General features: G+C 36.1%; 4 protein-coding genes and 1 long non-coding RNA gene across 6 annotated transcripts; 1 reads left to right on the top strand and 4 right to left on the bottom strand.

The window, feature by feature from the left end:
- Window positions 1-532: 532 nt before the first annotated feature.
- Window positions 533-3723, bottom strand: LOC114519559 (ADP-ribosylation factor 6-like). The gene has a single exon (XM_028539709.1). It carries the CDS (start codon window positions 2622-2624, stop codon window positions 1944-1946), a length of 681 nt encoding a protein of 226 aa, XP_028395510.1. The 5' UTR covers window positions 2625-3723; the 3' UTR covers window positions 533-1943.
- A 1476-nt stretch (window positions 3724-5199) lies between these two features.
- On the bottom strand, window positions 5200-10249 carry LOC114519391 (nucleolar protein 11-like). 2 transcript variants are annotated; one of them, XM_028539514.1, is made up of 20 exons: window positions 10116-10249; window positions 9916-10023; window positions 9057-9241; window positions 8768-8834; window positions 8598-8684; window positions 8449-8515; window positions 8195-8307; window positions 8056-8113; window positions 7702-7918; window positions 7305-7365; window positions 6960-7043; window positions 6768-6843; window positions 6569-6689; window positions 6443-6488; window positions 6255-6334; window positions 6077-6166; window positions 5908-5986; window positions 5718-5819; window positions 5521-5628; window positions 5200-5365 (listed from the first exon to the last, which is right to left on the bottom strand). In XM_028539514.1, the coding sequence occupies exons 1-20, from the start codon at window positions 10242-10244 to the stop codon at window positions 5246-5248; spliced, it is 1998 nt and encodes a 665-aa protein (XP_028395315.1). In that variant the 5' UTR covers window positions 10245-10249; the 3' UTR covers window positions 5200-5245. The 2 variants fall into 2 exon arrangements, with proteins under 2 accessions (XP_028395315.1, XP_028395317.1); XM_028539516.1 differs by having other exon boundaries at window positions 5201-5365; window positions 8607-8684.
- A 209-nt stretch (window positions 10250-10458) lies between these two features.
- On the bottom strand, window positions 10459-13766 carry LOC114519632 (ras-related protein Rab-26-like). Its single transcript, XM_028539794.1, has 10 exons — window positions 13690-13766; window positions 13069-13138; window positions 12193-12303; window positions 11959-12000; window positions 11803-11869; window positions 11673-11725; window positions 11504-11569; window positions 11344-11400; window positions 11153-11229; window positions 10459-11066 (listed from the first exon to the last, which is right to left on the bottom strand). Exons 2-10 carry the CDS (start codon window positions 13135-13137, stop codon window positions 10970-10972), a joined length of 639 nt encoding a protein of 212 aa, XP_028395595.1. The 5' UTR covers window position 13138; window positions 13690-13766; the 3' UTR covers window positions 10459-10969.
- Window positions 13286-16337, top strand: LOC114519630 (cytosolic Fe-S cluster assembly factor nubp1-A-like). The gene is made up of 11 exons (XM_028539793.1): window positions 13286-13641; window positions 13733-13837; window positions 14206-14339; window positions 14421-14489; window positions 14570-14602; window positions 14691-14781; window positions 14853-15007; window positions 15366-15476; window positions 15556-15658; window positions 15801-15884; window positions 15982-16337. Exons 1-11 carry the CDS (start codon window positions 13569-13571, stop codon window positions 16029-16031), a joined length of 1008 nt encoding a protein of 335 aa, XP_028395594.1. The 5' UTR covers window positions 13286-13568; the 3' UTR covers window positions 16032-16337.
- On the bottom strand, window positions 14580-15562 carry LOC114519633. The gene is made up of 3 exons (XR_003686599.1): window positions 15485-15562; window positions 15359-15403; window positions 14580-14665 (listed from the first exon to the last, which is right to left on the bottom strand). It is a non-coding gene; the product is annotated as an uncharacterized LOC114519633 (long non-coding RNA).
- Window positions 16338-16372: the final 35 nt, after the last annotated feature.

Here is a 16372-nt window from a genome sequence, read left to right as displayed (position 1 = left end):
CCTGTTCGATATGAAAAGGGTTTTGTCTTAAGAATAGTTACCTAATCTCATGTGACCGTCGTTGTCAACTCGACCAGCGAAACACGAGGAAAAAATATCGAGTTCAAAACAAAAATGGGTAAAAGAAACAAGGTCATATATGGCATGCATGCAACATCTTGCATTTTGTCTTTCATTTTAGTTAAGCTGTAAGTACTTTGGATATTTAGTCGATGTTTTTTTTACACATACACAAAGCCGCTTCAGACTTCCCCGCCTTAATACTTTAAAATCTTTTATGTTTAATCAGAGGACTTTTTTATTTCTAAACAAAGAATTCCTGGCCTAGAAAGTAGAAACCAAATCAATGCTACTTCTTAAAACGAATAACCACACATTGAAAGTTGTGCAGCGAGAAACATTAGGTTTTGATACTCAGCCACGTTAAATGATCAAAAATGTTTGTCTGTCGTCTTCTTTCAAGCCAGGCAAGACAAGAGGTCACTTCTATTATGGGTCACATATGATCACTTCTAAATACATTATTTCACTAACCATAACACGACTATAGCAACAAATTCACTTTAAGTCTTTAGATGATGTTTAAACAAGTCTAAACCAGCTTAAGCATTCAAATCATTTAATAAATTCCACTCTTTAGTTATATATAAATACTTTTGAAAATATACATACGTATGTATAGTCTATGGATATATATGTCACTGTATCAAAAACGTCTATATTTCTTTTTTATCACAGGCTAGCCTGATTCAAACGTTATTTTCCTTCCTACACACAATGCAATGAACACAAACAACTTTAGGAAAAGGGTGGGTTATCAGTACAGTGAATTTCTTTAAAATAACGTGGTGTAATTGGATGGTCAACTTGTAGAATATACAAAGAGAGTTCTTTACCAAAATGCCCTTGCTCAGGAAGTAGGTAGGGGGATTTTTGTAATCACGAGAAGATGAGGTGTTATTTCATCTGATTATCCCATTGCTTCGAGTACGACAACGTTTGAAAGAGGCTTTTTAAAATAAAACTTTGTATCACTATTCATCGAATAATTCAGCTTATATATAATTATCCTTTTACAATTGAGAAGTTTAAAATAATGGAATATTTCGACCTAATTATAGCATAGACACAATTCGATTTATTGCATTCCAATTCAGGCTGGTTTCACAATGTCTGATAATCCTCTATTGAGCAAAGAATTTCTTGTACGAAGCACGCGAATAAATCTATCAGAACCGGCGTTTGAATGGTTCCAGTTTAGGAAATCTTCACCTTCAAAATCAATCTCGTATTCCTTTCCATCAACTAAATATTCTTCTTTCAAATTGCACAATGTCAATAATATATTTCTTTATCAGAACAGGTATATCGTCATGACATTGTAAGATATGTCTGCAGGCGTATTCAAATATGATTAAATTGCAATCTAAATTCCATCCTGTCACAGAATCACGAGATAAACTTGTGCCGAAAACACTCATTTCCATTAAGAACCTGCGTTTATTCTACTGTCAAAAATACATCACGCGTATGGCATTCTCCTGCTAAAAGCTCTTGAACTTGGACACATCTTTGAAGGCTTAAGAGCCGTGCATATATCAATTACAATGTCCACTGAATTATATTGCATTGCCATCCTCCTTGGAAAATTAACCGCAAATAAATATATCTTCTTCATTTCGAAGAAATCCTTCAGCCCGAAGGCATCTTCTTTCGACAGGATGTGTGTTCTTTTATTTAATGTAATATTTACAAGCAAAACAATTCCGTGAGTATTAGGATTACATCCATGTTTACTAAGCGTTGAATATTTTCGTGCCGAAGATGATGTAACGTGATATAAGAAAACTATAACAACGATCGCACATCGAAACTTCTCTTTACTTCATACTGTATTCTTCGATGAATTTAACGTGATCACACAAGGGATATTTTCATATATTTTATATTAAAACTCCTTCGTAACTACCCGCGGAACCTCTGCGATTTCGCCTTCGTTTTTTGCGGTTTCGCCTCGTTAGTTTTGGGGTCTTCTCTTCACTCGGCTCTCTTAAATAATCTCCCCTACAACGTGCGATCATTTTCCCTAGAGTTTTCAAACCATCGGCAAAGCCTTCGCCGATGCACGCCGAAGTGGGTTCAACGGTCCATAAATGGCGGTCGTTTAGCTCCGCCAAGTTCAACTCTCTCGCCAACATGTCGGGCGACACTGCGCCAACACAATCCTGTTTGTTCGCAAGAACTAATATGGGAACATCGTTGAGTTGTGCCGACTCCGAGTTTAACAAATTAAACAACTCATGACGAGCTTCGTCGAAGCGACTAGAGTCCGTACTATCGACAACGAAAACCATACCCTCGGTTTTACGTACATACGCTCTCCATAATGGCCTGTTAGCCTCGCGACCACCGATGTCCCAAATTTTAAACTTTAGTTTCTTAGTCGCGTTCACACACTCCACGTTGAACGCTGTCGTAGGATGAACTTTCACGTTTTCCTTCAGCTTTGCCTTGTACATAAGGCTGGTTTTACCCGAGTTATCTAAGCCAAGCATAACGATATGACACGGAGACGACACAGCCGAGGCAAGTCGGTCTAAGGAAACCATCAAAAGATTTCCCATCGCAATTTTTTTATTCCACAGAAGGTTGATACGCACAACAATTAACTCGTACGGCAAACACGTTCTGAGCTTTTATATTCCACTCAAATCACGCCAAAGTAACCTTAGAAACGAGGTCGACATATGACACCCTTACCAGCTCCGATACAACATCGTTTGATGCTGTCAAGATATCGCAAGATCCTGTTGCTTGTACTACAAACGGTTTTGCCGACTACGCGATTACGCTTGCTGTTTTACGTGGGCGACTTTAACTGTTTTGACAGCCGCATACGATTGGTCATTTACATTTGTAAAGTATTCAAATTGAACGCAAAATCGTGGGTCACAGACCCCTGTAGCGAGGAAGCCATGCATTCATAGGCAAGACAATGTTAAGAGTTAAGACGAGGTTCAACTTGACCGCTGTTACGTAAGCTAAACCATTAATACTTAATCAAAATAACCGCAAAACGACTGGTTTTATTGCATAATTTTGTGAGGATTTTATTGTATATAGGTCTTCAAATTTCAAAAACGTTCATTTAAATAAAACGTTCATTTAAATTATCAACCGTGAATCAACTTCCCGGTACGTGTCAGCGTACGTCAAAAATATATTTAGCAATTTACAGCTGCGCTATGATTTCCGCCAATTCAAGGTTATTCTATATTTCACATCCACAACGGAAGCAATTTTCGATGAAGATTGCGAAGTTTTCATTTTTAAAACATAGCAAATACTGCATGCGTTTTGCACCAGACTGCCTCTCGGCCCTCGAGTCTCGACACGGTAATATTTGGGTGGGTTAGGGTGACGTAATTTTACTATATACGACGTCATTCTATAGAAATCACATTCATAAAGAGCTGGCCTCTGGCTCTACACCAAGAAAGTAAATGACTCCTGTTCACTTTGCCTGATTCTGCCCAGAATTTTGAGAATCCCCAATCACAATAATCTGACCATATGACTTTTAGGTTTTGAAAGCAAGTGCATAAACACTTGTAGTGTGTTTATAAAATACTTTAATATTGAACAGTATTTTGAAAGCAAAAATGATAAATATGAGCAGTTTTCACACTAAACAATGTCATAGATAATACCTCATAAAGTATATTGCTATTGTTTCATTTCTCTGACAGCTTTTTCAATAAATTTTTCATGTCTTGGCTTGAAACCATTCACATTACCACCGTCAGTGTAACCCCACGCTGCGAAAAGAAGGATCAGGAATCCATTTTACACAATAAATTCATTGTTACAATACACAGATAATTTAATAACTGTTGACCTTTTTAAAACTGTAATCTTGAACTGTGAACTTGTAGTCTATTATGCCTTATTTAAGTCAAAATATTGCTTGAATCAGAAGTATATAAATATTTTGTTGCGAGTTATTTATTTTGACTCTACTGTCTTTAGAATAGATATTTGGGTTGGATACAGAACCCATTCTAACGCAAACATGTTAAAGTTGGAAGCTCTTACCATCTCTTTTATAAAGTTGAAAAGATCGCCAATAGTCTTCAATTTCTTTTTTACAATTGTCACGAAAATTCACTTCCTCTCTCTGATAGCAATCTCGTAATCTTTCATGATATATTTTAACTTTCTCAATATGGACAGCTTTGTCTCGAGCCCACTGGCCTTTGGCTTCATAAAATGCGACCGGATCCATACAGTCAATTTCTTCAAATGAAGGACCTCTCTCAGAGTAGTAACGCTTGAAGTTTTCCATATTATAAATCTGAAATGTTAAGTTGCCTTGTCAGAGGTATTTGCAAAACAATCCAAGCATTAAATTGGAAAATTAGGCTTTTATATTTCTGGCAATGTGCACAGATGAAACCAAGTTAGATTAAAACAATAATGGCCATCTTCTTGCACCAATGTCAGAGATGACCATTGTCCCACTGTCATGATACAGGAATTAGCCACACAACTCAAAATGTACAGAATCCTACAAAGCCTGAAGTATGGCACCCTACAAAAAGCCCACACCATGCATACAATTAATATTTTTCTCATTGTGCAAGGTTAAAGTCTGGTACTAAAATTCATGCATAAACTGGGACCACCATTTCACATGCCATGGTCCTATTGAAATATGGTAGGGAAATCATTTCTATGGTCAAATTTAATCCATTTTAGTTCCTGCACTGCTTCCAGCCCTTCTATACACTTTTGCTGTAATGCAAATCTTCTTTTCGACTTTAAATACTTTTCAACGTGCATTTGTTTGGGTTTATATTGTATAAATACTGCTAAAAATTAATTCACTTTGCAACCACAAATAATATCTTCAATCATACTTACGTGGAAAAAAGACAGTGTTAATCTCTAATATAGCTAAAAAAGTATATCTGAGAGACTTTTCCGGCAGTAAATCAGTCCATAAAATAAAAAAATCTATAAAACTGTGTCCAGAAGTTTGAGATTGATATATCAAATATACCATCGACAAATTATACCCGTTCAACGAATTATTTGGCGGCGTATTTTGCGATGGCACGGGCCACTGATCGCAATAAATTAACTGAAACATTGACAAACCAATAATAAACTACATTATAATATTTCTTATATTTTATTACTATTTCAATTATTTGAAAATGTACAATTCAGAAAGAGCAGTTATTTACAAATCCATGGTCTCAATGGTATATGCAGACATACGATCGCTTTTCGGTAATGGTTCATGTTCTTTGAAGTGGTTTAAATAACCATCTAGTTCACCCAACAGGTTGTATGTGGTGATCTGTAAGAGTAGAGTTGTGGTTGTCAAGACAATGTACAGTACAACCTGCCTTAGTTTAGCATTCACTCCTTCTAACACCAGACACTTACACCAGTTAATGGTAGTGATACAACCAGATATTTAGGGTGAGAAATCTTGAATATTTTCACACTTACCTGTTCTGCAACCACTTTATGAAGATTGACTAATAATGTCTGTGCTTCAGGAATTAGTATTAACTCTGTGAAATGTGCGTTGAGTGTCAGAGCAGCCCAGTCTAGAACCTAAACGCATCAAGATATTGGCTAAGATTACTTAGTTTTAAAGATTATGGATTAGGGGATTCCCAGGATTATAACTAAAGCATATTTACCTGAGCATAAGACAGTTTATGGTTGCAGCTTTCCAAATGTAGTAAATTTTGCACAGTGGTAGACCAGCATTTCATAAGATGAAGTAAAAATTTCATAAAAAGCTAAAGAAAAATGAATTGCTAAGTTTTCATTCCTCCTAGCTGTTAATAAGAACTTTGAGAAAGCAATGAATGGACAATGAGAACCTACCAACGTTTCTTCAAATTGTAATTTCCTAAGACTATTCTGTAGAAATGCATCATTGATGGGATGAGCAAGCACAAGGGATCTGATTCTAAGTTAAGGCAGATTATTGTATCATCAGCGACAAAATATACAACATCAAAGAAACCCTTGAAAAATAATATTTAAAGGATACATATATTTTGCTCGTGATAAACTACATGGTGAGTTGATTTGTGTCCAATTTCCGTCATCTTCGTATGCTGGAAGAATATCTTCCTTACACCTGGAAAATATAAGGTTCAGAAATGACAAATTCCTTATAAATTGTGAGTTTATTATATTAGGTGCATGATGAAGAATATATTGCTCACCTTAAGAGAAATTTTAAACACTCAACTAATGTCAATTCAGGAATACCATTAAGATGTTGAAAACAATCTTGGAGAAGATGCTACAAGAAAAATATGGCATTTTGTAGAGGATTTTAAATATAACATAACAAACAGAATGAAAGGTTTTTTCATGAAATTCTTTTCATTTGAAAATACATTGTACATACTATGTCATTATTCTCCAAAACCAGGGAAAAAAATGTGGAGATGCACCTTGAAAATGTAACAGATTTGTTTTAAAATTTTAAAAGCCATGAAAGGTGGCTAATAAACTTAAACAAGGAAAGTCTTACCTTTGAGGTAAGACATGTGTCTTTAGTAATAGTCTGCCAGTTTCAGTTGACCATAAATCTTTCTCTTTCATACACCTTTCAAAGACAGCTGTGACGAAATACTCGGAGACTGTTGGCTTTTCTAAAGAAAAAGAAATACTACATCACTTTTGAATTCAAAAATCCTGAAATAAAGTTGAGTAAAACGTATGCTACTAACCATCATCCGATTCTTTAGCGGTCTGTTTTTCTAAATGCTTCCGTAGTTCTGATGCAAGTTTCTTGGCAGTTTTTGTCTAAAATGAAACACAACTGTTGATAACACAACTAATTATGAAGTTTGCCTTGGTCCTATGAGGACGATCTAGTAAAAATCATGGAGTGACTTCCGTCCAACTAATCACGAATAAACCTTTTTTGAATCCAGTAAATGACAAAGGATCTCATTTTCTATTTCATCATCTTTTTCCACATCATTCATCCATCCTCCAATTGACTGCAACAAATGATTAAAATTCACTGCTTTGGAAGAAAATTTTCTTAGAATATTACTTTCTGGTCTCCCCATATTTAGTTATGTAATATTGCAGAAATATCATATCTCGCTATCAGATCAAATCAAATGATTTCAGTTTCACATTTAAGAGAAATGAAATAAAGATATTTTGATTGTGCACATAATCGCTTGTTTGTGAGTTTCATTACATTTATTCTGCAACTGCATTGGTCAGTATTGGCTATTGGGCATTTGTCATACCTGATTTGGTTCAATTAGTTTAGGCATGGTGAGAAACTGAGGTTTAATATTCATCATTCTCCTTAAAGTGAAAACAGAACAAGGTTGTATTATTGAAGCACACCACTGACAACATCCAATCCAGTTGAAGAGTTCCAACATAGTGTCACATTGGTTCCATTAGATAACCATTGCAAAGCAGAATATCCATTATCAACCTGCTTCTAACCTAATCTAGAGCTGAACTTTCCTAAACTAACAAGACACTTTCTGTAGAGACATTAAAACATACAATTCATAATACAAAATTTATTAAACAATTACAACTTTAATATCAAAATTTATCAATGAGTTCTCTATCACGGTATTCATCAAATAGGCCATTGTAATGGTTCAGAATGTCCATGTTTGCACTTACTTATTTCCTTGTTGTAAAACTCCCAGTGAGCTTTTTAGAGTTGATTTTTCCACAGTATAACTGCATGCAAACACACACGAGTAATTTGCTAGAATGATGTAACTTGGAGTTGTTTGCAAGTAACAAACACCAGATGATGCTGAGGATTTCATGAAACTATCGAGAGCTTTCTGAGAATGGCATGTTCTGAATTTTGTATCCCACAAGCTGAGGGTGTCTAAATTGAGTAAAAGAGAGATTTCATGAGGTCACATTGATGCCTTTTTTGAGGCCTTTCATTATGAGGTTACTACATGGAACTGATGATTCCAGCTGGTAGATTTTAGGTTGAATATCTTTATCAATCATTCACACCTGCTGTGGCAACACATATAAAAGATAAGGCAACATAACTAAGGTGGACCTTTAAAACCTAAAAAAGAAATGGTTTTATTTGTGAAGAAAACTTCTACTGAACATAAAGTTGTAATTGAGTGCATGGAATTAAGATTACCTCAGAGCTTGCTATAGGACCTTCACAAACATTAAACAAATGTTCACAACATAATTCAGATTCCGGTTGGTCTATTGATGGAATTTCTGTTTTGTAAAGACCACCATTTGACCCTTCAAGAAGAAAAAAGAGTTTGACTACTTTTGAAAGCAATCAATGCATTTACAATGCAAGAAGAGTAAAGAAGGTATAACAAGAGACATTCACGACTAGCTTTGTTGCAGTTGGGGAAGAATTTACAACTTATAACTTACAAAGAGAAACGAAAAAAGGTGATGCACCATCCTCATCCACCAAAGACCAAGAACATATTTTAGATTCCTAGAATTTCAATTAACACCTCAAATCCATTAAAGATCTGTTTCACCTTGCTTTAAATCAAATTGCATCAATCAAAATTTACCTCACTAACCTCTGGGACTTTAACATTATACACTTGCTGTTTTGACTTGCTGAACAAGTCCATTACTAATGACACTTTTGTGCAATCCTATAGATGTACAAATTAGGAAGATGTATTTAACTATTTATGTTCAAATGGAAATGAAACACCACAGCAATAATTGACATTACCTGTGAAGCTGTTACTTTTGAAAAGCAAACATTGTCTTTTAACCCATGACTTCCGCACCAAAGCAGCCTGGAGAAAAATACAAATGCTGTACTCATCAAGTAGACATGCAATTAATAGTTTAGCAGGTAAAGGCAATTTGCAGAGAATTTATTAACCTATAAGACTGATGTGATAACAATTAAATTTGATAATTGTCCGATTGAACAAACCATGGTTTACAGGTGGTTAAAACTTATTCTCAAACACATGAACCATAGTATTGCACCTGTCACATAATCCTCAACAAACCTTTCCTTCGTCTTTTTCCCTTTCGTTTCTTTTCCAGCTTTTTGGACAGGAAGAGCTTCGTTGTCATGATATATTAGCACAGGTAATCTTGACGAGCAAACTTGTATTCTTTTTGGTGGTTTTCGAAGCATAACATGACTGCTTTGCCACAGTTCAGCTGTGGTGTTATCCCATACCAGTAACCACTATAGTAATACAACACCATCATGTAAAATAACACCAATAAACATTGCTTTAGTTAAATAGTTTATTATTAAAATATACATAGGCGTACGGGCCTAGAAATTTTGGGGGGGCGGGGGATATTCTGCCCGACGAGCGCCAAAGACCGAGAAAAACAAGGATGGTCCAGGGGTCTGCTCCTCCTCAGTGTTTTGGAGAGCCGAGACGCGAAAGCTGAAAGCGTGTGCCATACTAGGGGGGTCCGGGGGCATGCCCGCCCGAACATTTTTGAAAATTAACGACCCGCAAATGTGATTTCCTGCATTTTCCGCGTGAGATTTTGCAGAATAAAGCATGTTTATTTCAATTATTTTTGTTTCCTTTAATTCGGATTTACGCAATCTGCATATACATTCGACCATATTCTATCATATTTGAGGATTCTTAAAACATTTTATGTAGTGTAGACACCAAATTCACTAAAGTATAAATTGCCCGACTCGTAAATACAAATTGCCCGACTAATTTATATTTCTGACTAAACTGGGGGGGCTGCCGCCCCCCCAGCCCCCCCGCCTCGTACGCCTATGAAAATATATTGCTTAATGGCCCATTAACAGGCAGGCTCTCTAAATGGGAAACACCAGGATTTCAGGTTCAGTGACAAATTCAACTATACTGTCTTTACAGTACATACTTCATCATCTCTAACTCCATTGAACGACTCATCATGGTGCACTACAGGGCAGGTGAATCTTTCCTTTGCTTCAACTGACCAACTTTGCACAATTTTCCGATCAGCGATCTGCATAGGACATGAAGGCGATGAAGCAAGGATTAAGACAAGGTATTAAATGATCATAATTTAATAGCACTAAAAAAGAAACTATAACTCACATTGTACACAACAACTTTACTCTTAAACGTCAGAATAACAAGGTTGTCTTCAGAATGTCTTTCAACGCCAATAAGTTCAGCTTCCTTCGGTATTTTACACAATTCAAAACCTTCACCAAAGTCAGCCATATTGGAAATTTTGTCAAGGAAGAGGATACTTCAAGTTATATGAAATGAAGAGTTTCGAGACATGGTTATCGCGATGCTTTATCGGCTGTACCGGGGCTGGGCGTTGCCAACCCCAGGGTTTTGTGGGCCCACCCAGCACTCCACAATCTGAGAGAGCCTGAGAGGGTGAAAATTAAAATAAATTCACTAAATTACGAACTACTCAAATACCTGACTACAATATTTTTATTTAGCAAATTCTAAGGAATACCTATTAAATTACATTTCATTTTAAATATCAATAAATTCAAGAAAATTTAGAATAATTGCGAAGTTTGGTAAATATATGTTAATGACAATGTACACGTTTTGAAAATTTGGACACAAGTCCACATTTTGCCATAGGCTAGTAAACTAGCAAGTGATAACTTGATTCATTAATGCCACCCTAAAGCCTTGCTTTAGTAATAATCTCTAAAGTCTGGCCTAGCTTCACAGCTGTGAATTCAATTAATTAGTGCCCAATTTTGGAAATGACATGTCCAGAATGATAGTTACACCTACCTATCTCACTCTGTCAGTAAAATGTATGTTTGTGAAAGACGTCTGTCAGTTGGACTGATATTGCTGGTCGCTTGATATAGCTTGCGTTTATTCTAACTAGTTTGTTAACAAGAGGGAACCCAGAACATCTTGTTCAGTGGGCCATAAATAATGAGTCTATATCATCAACTCTGAATGTTGTCTCAACAACACCCTTGTCCCTCCTTTTTATCATTTACATATTTCTTCATATCAAACTTTGACATATCCTTCGCTTGATTATGTTGAGACGTTAGCTCTCTGAAATGAAGCAAAATAAAACAAGAAGTAAAATTAAGATTGAGAAAAAGTAGATAAGGACTATCCTGAGCAAAAGCGATGTATACCTTGCAATAGCCATAAATGCAAGATCAACATTCATTCCAGTTTTAGCGCTTGTTTCCATGAAGGTAACATTGTGTTCCTAGGAAAAATGAAAAGGTCAGACAGGCAAACCCCACTCACATACCGATGTTCTTATTCGATCACAGGGTTGACAGTAAACACTTCAGTTCATCTTGTTGTACAGTTGACTAACCTGTGCTACACGTTCACCATCTTCCTTTTTTACAACTCTTTCGTTGGACTTATCTGCCTGAATTTACAGAGTAAAACATCGTAAAGCAGATAAATATGGCCAGCAAAGACTAAAGATTCACCAACCCTCTTATTCATCCAGTACATCATCATATTCTTACCTTATTTCCTAGAAGCATGACGACAACATTCTCAGGAGCATAGTCCTTGATTTCAGAAAGCCATGCCTGGGATGGAATCAATCATATTAACTCATTACTATTGCATGATTTGCTCCTTCCCCCTTCCTTTTTTCTCCCTTATGCTAAATCTCAAAAGATATTTACTCACCCTAATATTATCGAAGGATTGCTTGCTTGTGATGTCGTAGAGTAATAATAAAGCTAATGAGAGATAAGCAACAATTTTTCCTCAATCATTTTTTAAAACTAACCAACAGAATTATCTACATGGTACTTACCATGTGAATCTCTGTAGTATGCATGTGTAACACTTCTAAATCTCTCCTGTCCAGCAGTATCCCATATCTGCAATGCCATAGAGGAATATATTGCGTATTGACAATGAATCCTCCTAGAATGACTATGATACTGTCATAGAAACAATTCAAATCTACCTGCAATTTTACTTTAGTTTGATCAACTTCAACTACCTTATTCTAAAAGAAAAGAAAACTTTGTGTAAGAGACTAATGGCTGAGGTTATGCACCAACTGGTAGACCAATTAACCAGCCATTTGGTCAACTGACCAACTATAGCCAATTGATTGACCAAACAGCTATGGACTAACTGACCAAGTACCAGCCAATGTCCGATGAATGAGACTTGCAATGGTTAGATCAATAGTTACCCTGTAGTCAATTCCAACAGTGGAAATAAAGGCCCCAGAAAGAAATGCTCCATCTTTGAATCTAACCAACAAACAGGTCTTGCCAACACCTGAATCACCAAGAAGCATCACCTAAATAATAAGTCAAGGAATATTGTTGTTTAACTGTAAAAAGTACATTAAGATAATGTTTCTTAAAATTATAAACCATTTTCACATGCAGATGATTTTTCATATACAGTTGTATGACCAGCTGTTCACTCAATACCAAAAATAGAAAATTGTCATATGTTTACTACAAAGGATAATTTACTTCACAAAACATTAAAACTTTAAGCATGTTCAAAAATCAGGACAAAAATGAAATTCGATTTATAAGACATGTATGTACTAAATGTTAATGCATAAAATAATGTCTCAGAAAACCGTCTGTCATTTTAACGATGTATTATTCTATTATTGTATGAAACAAAGGTGAAATTTTACGCTTTTTTAGAAAGCTGTTTGTTTGTTGTTAATAGCGTTTTAAACAAACGAAAAATCTGCTGAAAATAAGAATTATTTTAGCCCAAACGCCGAAATATGAAAGCGAAATAGGTTATATAGTAAGTCGTATGTATATATCCGGATGTTTTATTGTGATAATCCACAAATTTATGTTTAAACAACACATTTGACCTGTCTAACGTAATTACATGTTACTTTGCGAATGATTTTTGCACGTTTCAGATAAAACTTTCCACGTTAGCAGAAAGTACACTTGTTAAAAGCATTAAACGTGTACAATTTTATTGCAAGACACATTTGTCAAGCTCTTAAAAATGTGTCAAGTTGAAATGTTCAGCAGAACAGCAAGATATCGATTTGGAAACAAAAAGATCAAACTTCAGATAATACCTTGCAAGCCAAATCAAATTGCTCTGTTGCTTGTCTTCGGACTGAGCCATTGCTTGACCTAACAGACATTCTGCAACAAAAAATTTAGGAAGTTAAAAGACTATACGACCCCTTTCATTTCGAGGGTATAAAACATATTCCTCCTTTATTTACTCAAGATGACGTGCCCGCATACTAATTAAGCTCATTAAAATCGCAAAACGACGACGTTTGATGCTGTGTTTAGCTTTAAATATTTCATTTAATCATTTTTGTTTCGATTGTAAAAGATAAAAAACCTGTGTGGCAAGGCGAACTAATTGGGCAGAATGGGAAAATAGCTGAGTTTTAGATAACCCTATCTTAGTCGCAAGCAAGATTATAACAATTATACTATCATAGACAACAGTTGTTCCGCTAAAAAGATGTAAAACTGAACAGATTTTTTGTATTTTGATTTTTGCAGTCCAATATTCAAAATGAACAATTCGATTGCTTGAAAACGCGCAATTTGGCGCGTAATGCGCAAACGACCTGGGGAGGACAACTTCGACAATATGGCGGAAAATAATTTAGATGAAAATGTCCCTGAAAGTGAGTTCTTTTATGGCCAATTTTATTGTAAATTTAGTTGCGTGTTACCTTGATATATGTTACACATGTTTGTGCTTTTGATTTGTGATAGATTGTCCAGGGGTGCAGAGCGATCAAGCAGGGAAGAGCAGTGCTTGTGCTGGTTGTCCAAATCAGAACCTTTGTGCGTCTGGGAAAGCCAATGGTCCTGATCCAGGTATCACGTACCATCTTTACCGGCATATCCTGTGATACCATTAAGTGATGTGTACCATTAAGTACCACAGTGTGACTGACGGTCTAGGAAAACGAAATTGTTCATATCAAAAAATGGCAAATTATGCAATGTGTAATATGTGCAATTGTGTACAATGTGAAATTGTACAGACTTTATTCGGAATAACTTTGTTAAACGGTTTTTGACAGACTTTATTCGGAATAGCTTTGTTAAACGGTTTTGTAAATGGTTTCACACACCTTTTGCACAATATTTAGTAAGCTTCTCTCTTTAACAGACTTGCTTAGGTAGCATATGCTTCATAGCTCTGTACAATGATATATCCAGGTCTTTCATTTCATTCCTAGCTCTTCCAGAAATCAAGAAACGTCTTGCATGTGTAAAACACAAGATACTTATTCTCTCTGGTAAAGGTGGTGTTGGGAAATCTACTCTAAGTGCCCACTTGGCACATGGCCTGGCTGAAGATGAAGACAGACAAGTACATGATTTTCACTCAAACATGTATTTTCTTCCATGAACCTCACCTGGCCAAAGGTTTACCATTTCAAATCTTCTTTAGATTGGCATATTAGATATTGATATTTGCGGACCATCAATTCCAAAGATCATGGGTCTTGATGGTGAACAGGTCAGCCAGAATCCTGGTCCATGATTACCATAAGATTTCCAGTGTTTACATATAAAGTACTACCATTCTTCTTTAACCAGGTCCATCAGAGTGGTTCTGGGTGGTCACCAGTGGTGCGTAGATAATTCTGTGTGAACTAGTTGAGATCACCAGGTCATGGCTTTATTCAGCATGTTCTAAATGTTAGACAATACTTTTAAGTTTGTAGAAGATAATCTTGCTGTGATGTCTGTCGGGTTTCTCTTGGGCAGTCCAGATGATGCGGTCATTTGGAGAGGACCAAAGAAAAATGGTGATGTATAATTTGCAGGCTTTTAAGATAAAAGTCTTTCACAACTAAATAATGTGGTTATAAATATCTAGGTTTGATCAAGCAGTTCCTACGTGATGTCGATTGGGGTGAGATTGATTACCTTCTTGTGGATACACCACCTGGAACCTCGGATGAACATTTATCTATCGTACAATATTTGAAGACAGTTGGTATCACTGGAGCTGTTGTTATTACAACCCCACAGGTATGTGTGAGGCTGATTGTGGTTATGATAATAGATTAGATAGGAGGGATTGGTAATGAAGATGGTCATGGTCATAATGGTATTCATGACAGTGGATGGTTAAATACACAGTAGACAAGGGTGGTGATGGTCATTGTGATAGGGGTATTGGTATGACGTTGGATGGTAGACTATAAAGTAGGCAATACTAGTGATGGTCAACGGTGATAGGCATAGTGGTGGTGGTATCCATGACAGTGGATGGTCAACCGCACAGTGGAGCATGACAGTGAGGAAGGTCATGGTGGCAGTGGTACTTAATACACTGGTGATTATGCGGCAATCTGACAATAGTAAATATAAGAACAATACCTTTCAGGAAGTCTCATTACTGGATGTTCGAAAGGAAATAAATTTCTGTAAAAAAGTTAAAGTTCCTATTATTGGGGTGGTTGAAAACATGAGTGGCTTTGTCTGTCCGAAATGCAAGGTACATACCACAAACATAAAGATATATAGGCAGGTCAGGTCAATTTGAGTTAACAAATTCATCTTATGGTATTCTGCAGAACACATCACAGATATTTCCAGCGACAACAGGTGGTGCGGAACAGCTAGCTAGTGATATGAAGATACCATTCTTGGGCAAACTACCATTAGATCCCAGGATAGGTAAGCCTTCCAAACAACAATATAAAACTACCATACCACTCTCCTCATACCATATTCATTATGACGATGTTTCATGGTGACAACATCACATCTCCCAAAAGATATCTTCCACAATCTGAAATGACTAAACTAAACAATTTAGGACGATGTTGCGACGAGGGTAAATCATTTTTAACAGTAGTCCCGGATTCTCCTGCTGCTAAATGCTATAAAGAAATTATACAAAGTGAGTATTTCAGCTCCATCGTCAATACACACCTCTCATACTCACCTAGCTCGCTCACACCAGAGTTCAACCTTCGTTATTTCTTTTTATTTTACAGAAATCGTGGCTTACTGTTCCTTTGGTGAAAACGGCACACCGTGTGAATGAAATGTTCTTGAATCGATCCAAACTAGACATCTACCGTATCTATAAAAAGCGTGGACTACGTTGTCAGCGAAACCTGTCAGAGCTGTTGGTACCGTATTAAGATGTAAATGAAAATCATTGAGACTACAACGAATTCTGCGTAATAGATACTCACTTTTCATTCCAAACAATCCTGTTCATTTTGAAATGAAAAATAATTGTCAAAGGTTTCAGCTGTCGACAAACAGACGTAAATATACCTTTCACAATATTTTATGCATTCATTCAATTACTATAATCTTGAGAGTGGCCAAGACTACCTTACCCTAGTTCTACGAAGTATATGGTTAAAGCACAATGAT

The sequence above is a fragment of the Dendronephthya gigantea genome, unplaced genomic scaffold (genome assembly GCF_004324835.1).
Source record: "Dendronephthya gigantea isolate DGI-Jeju-01 unplaced genomic scaffold, DenGig_1.0 000013F, whole genome shotgun sequence".
Taxonomy (NCBI): domain Eukaryota; kingdom Metazoa; phylum Cnidaria; class Anthozoa; order Malacalcyonacea; family Nephtheidae; genus Dendronephthya; species Dendronephthya gigantea.
The sequence above is the reverse complement of the archived record's forward strand: the minus strand, read 5'-3'. Positions and strand labels throughout refer to the sequence as shown.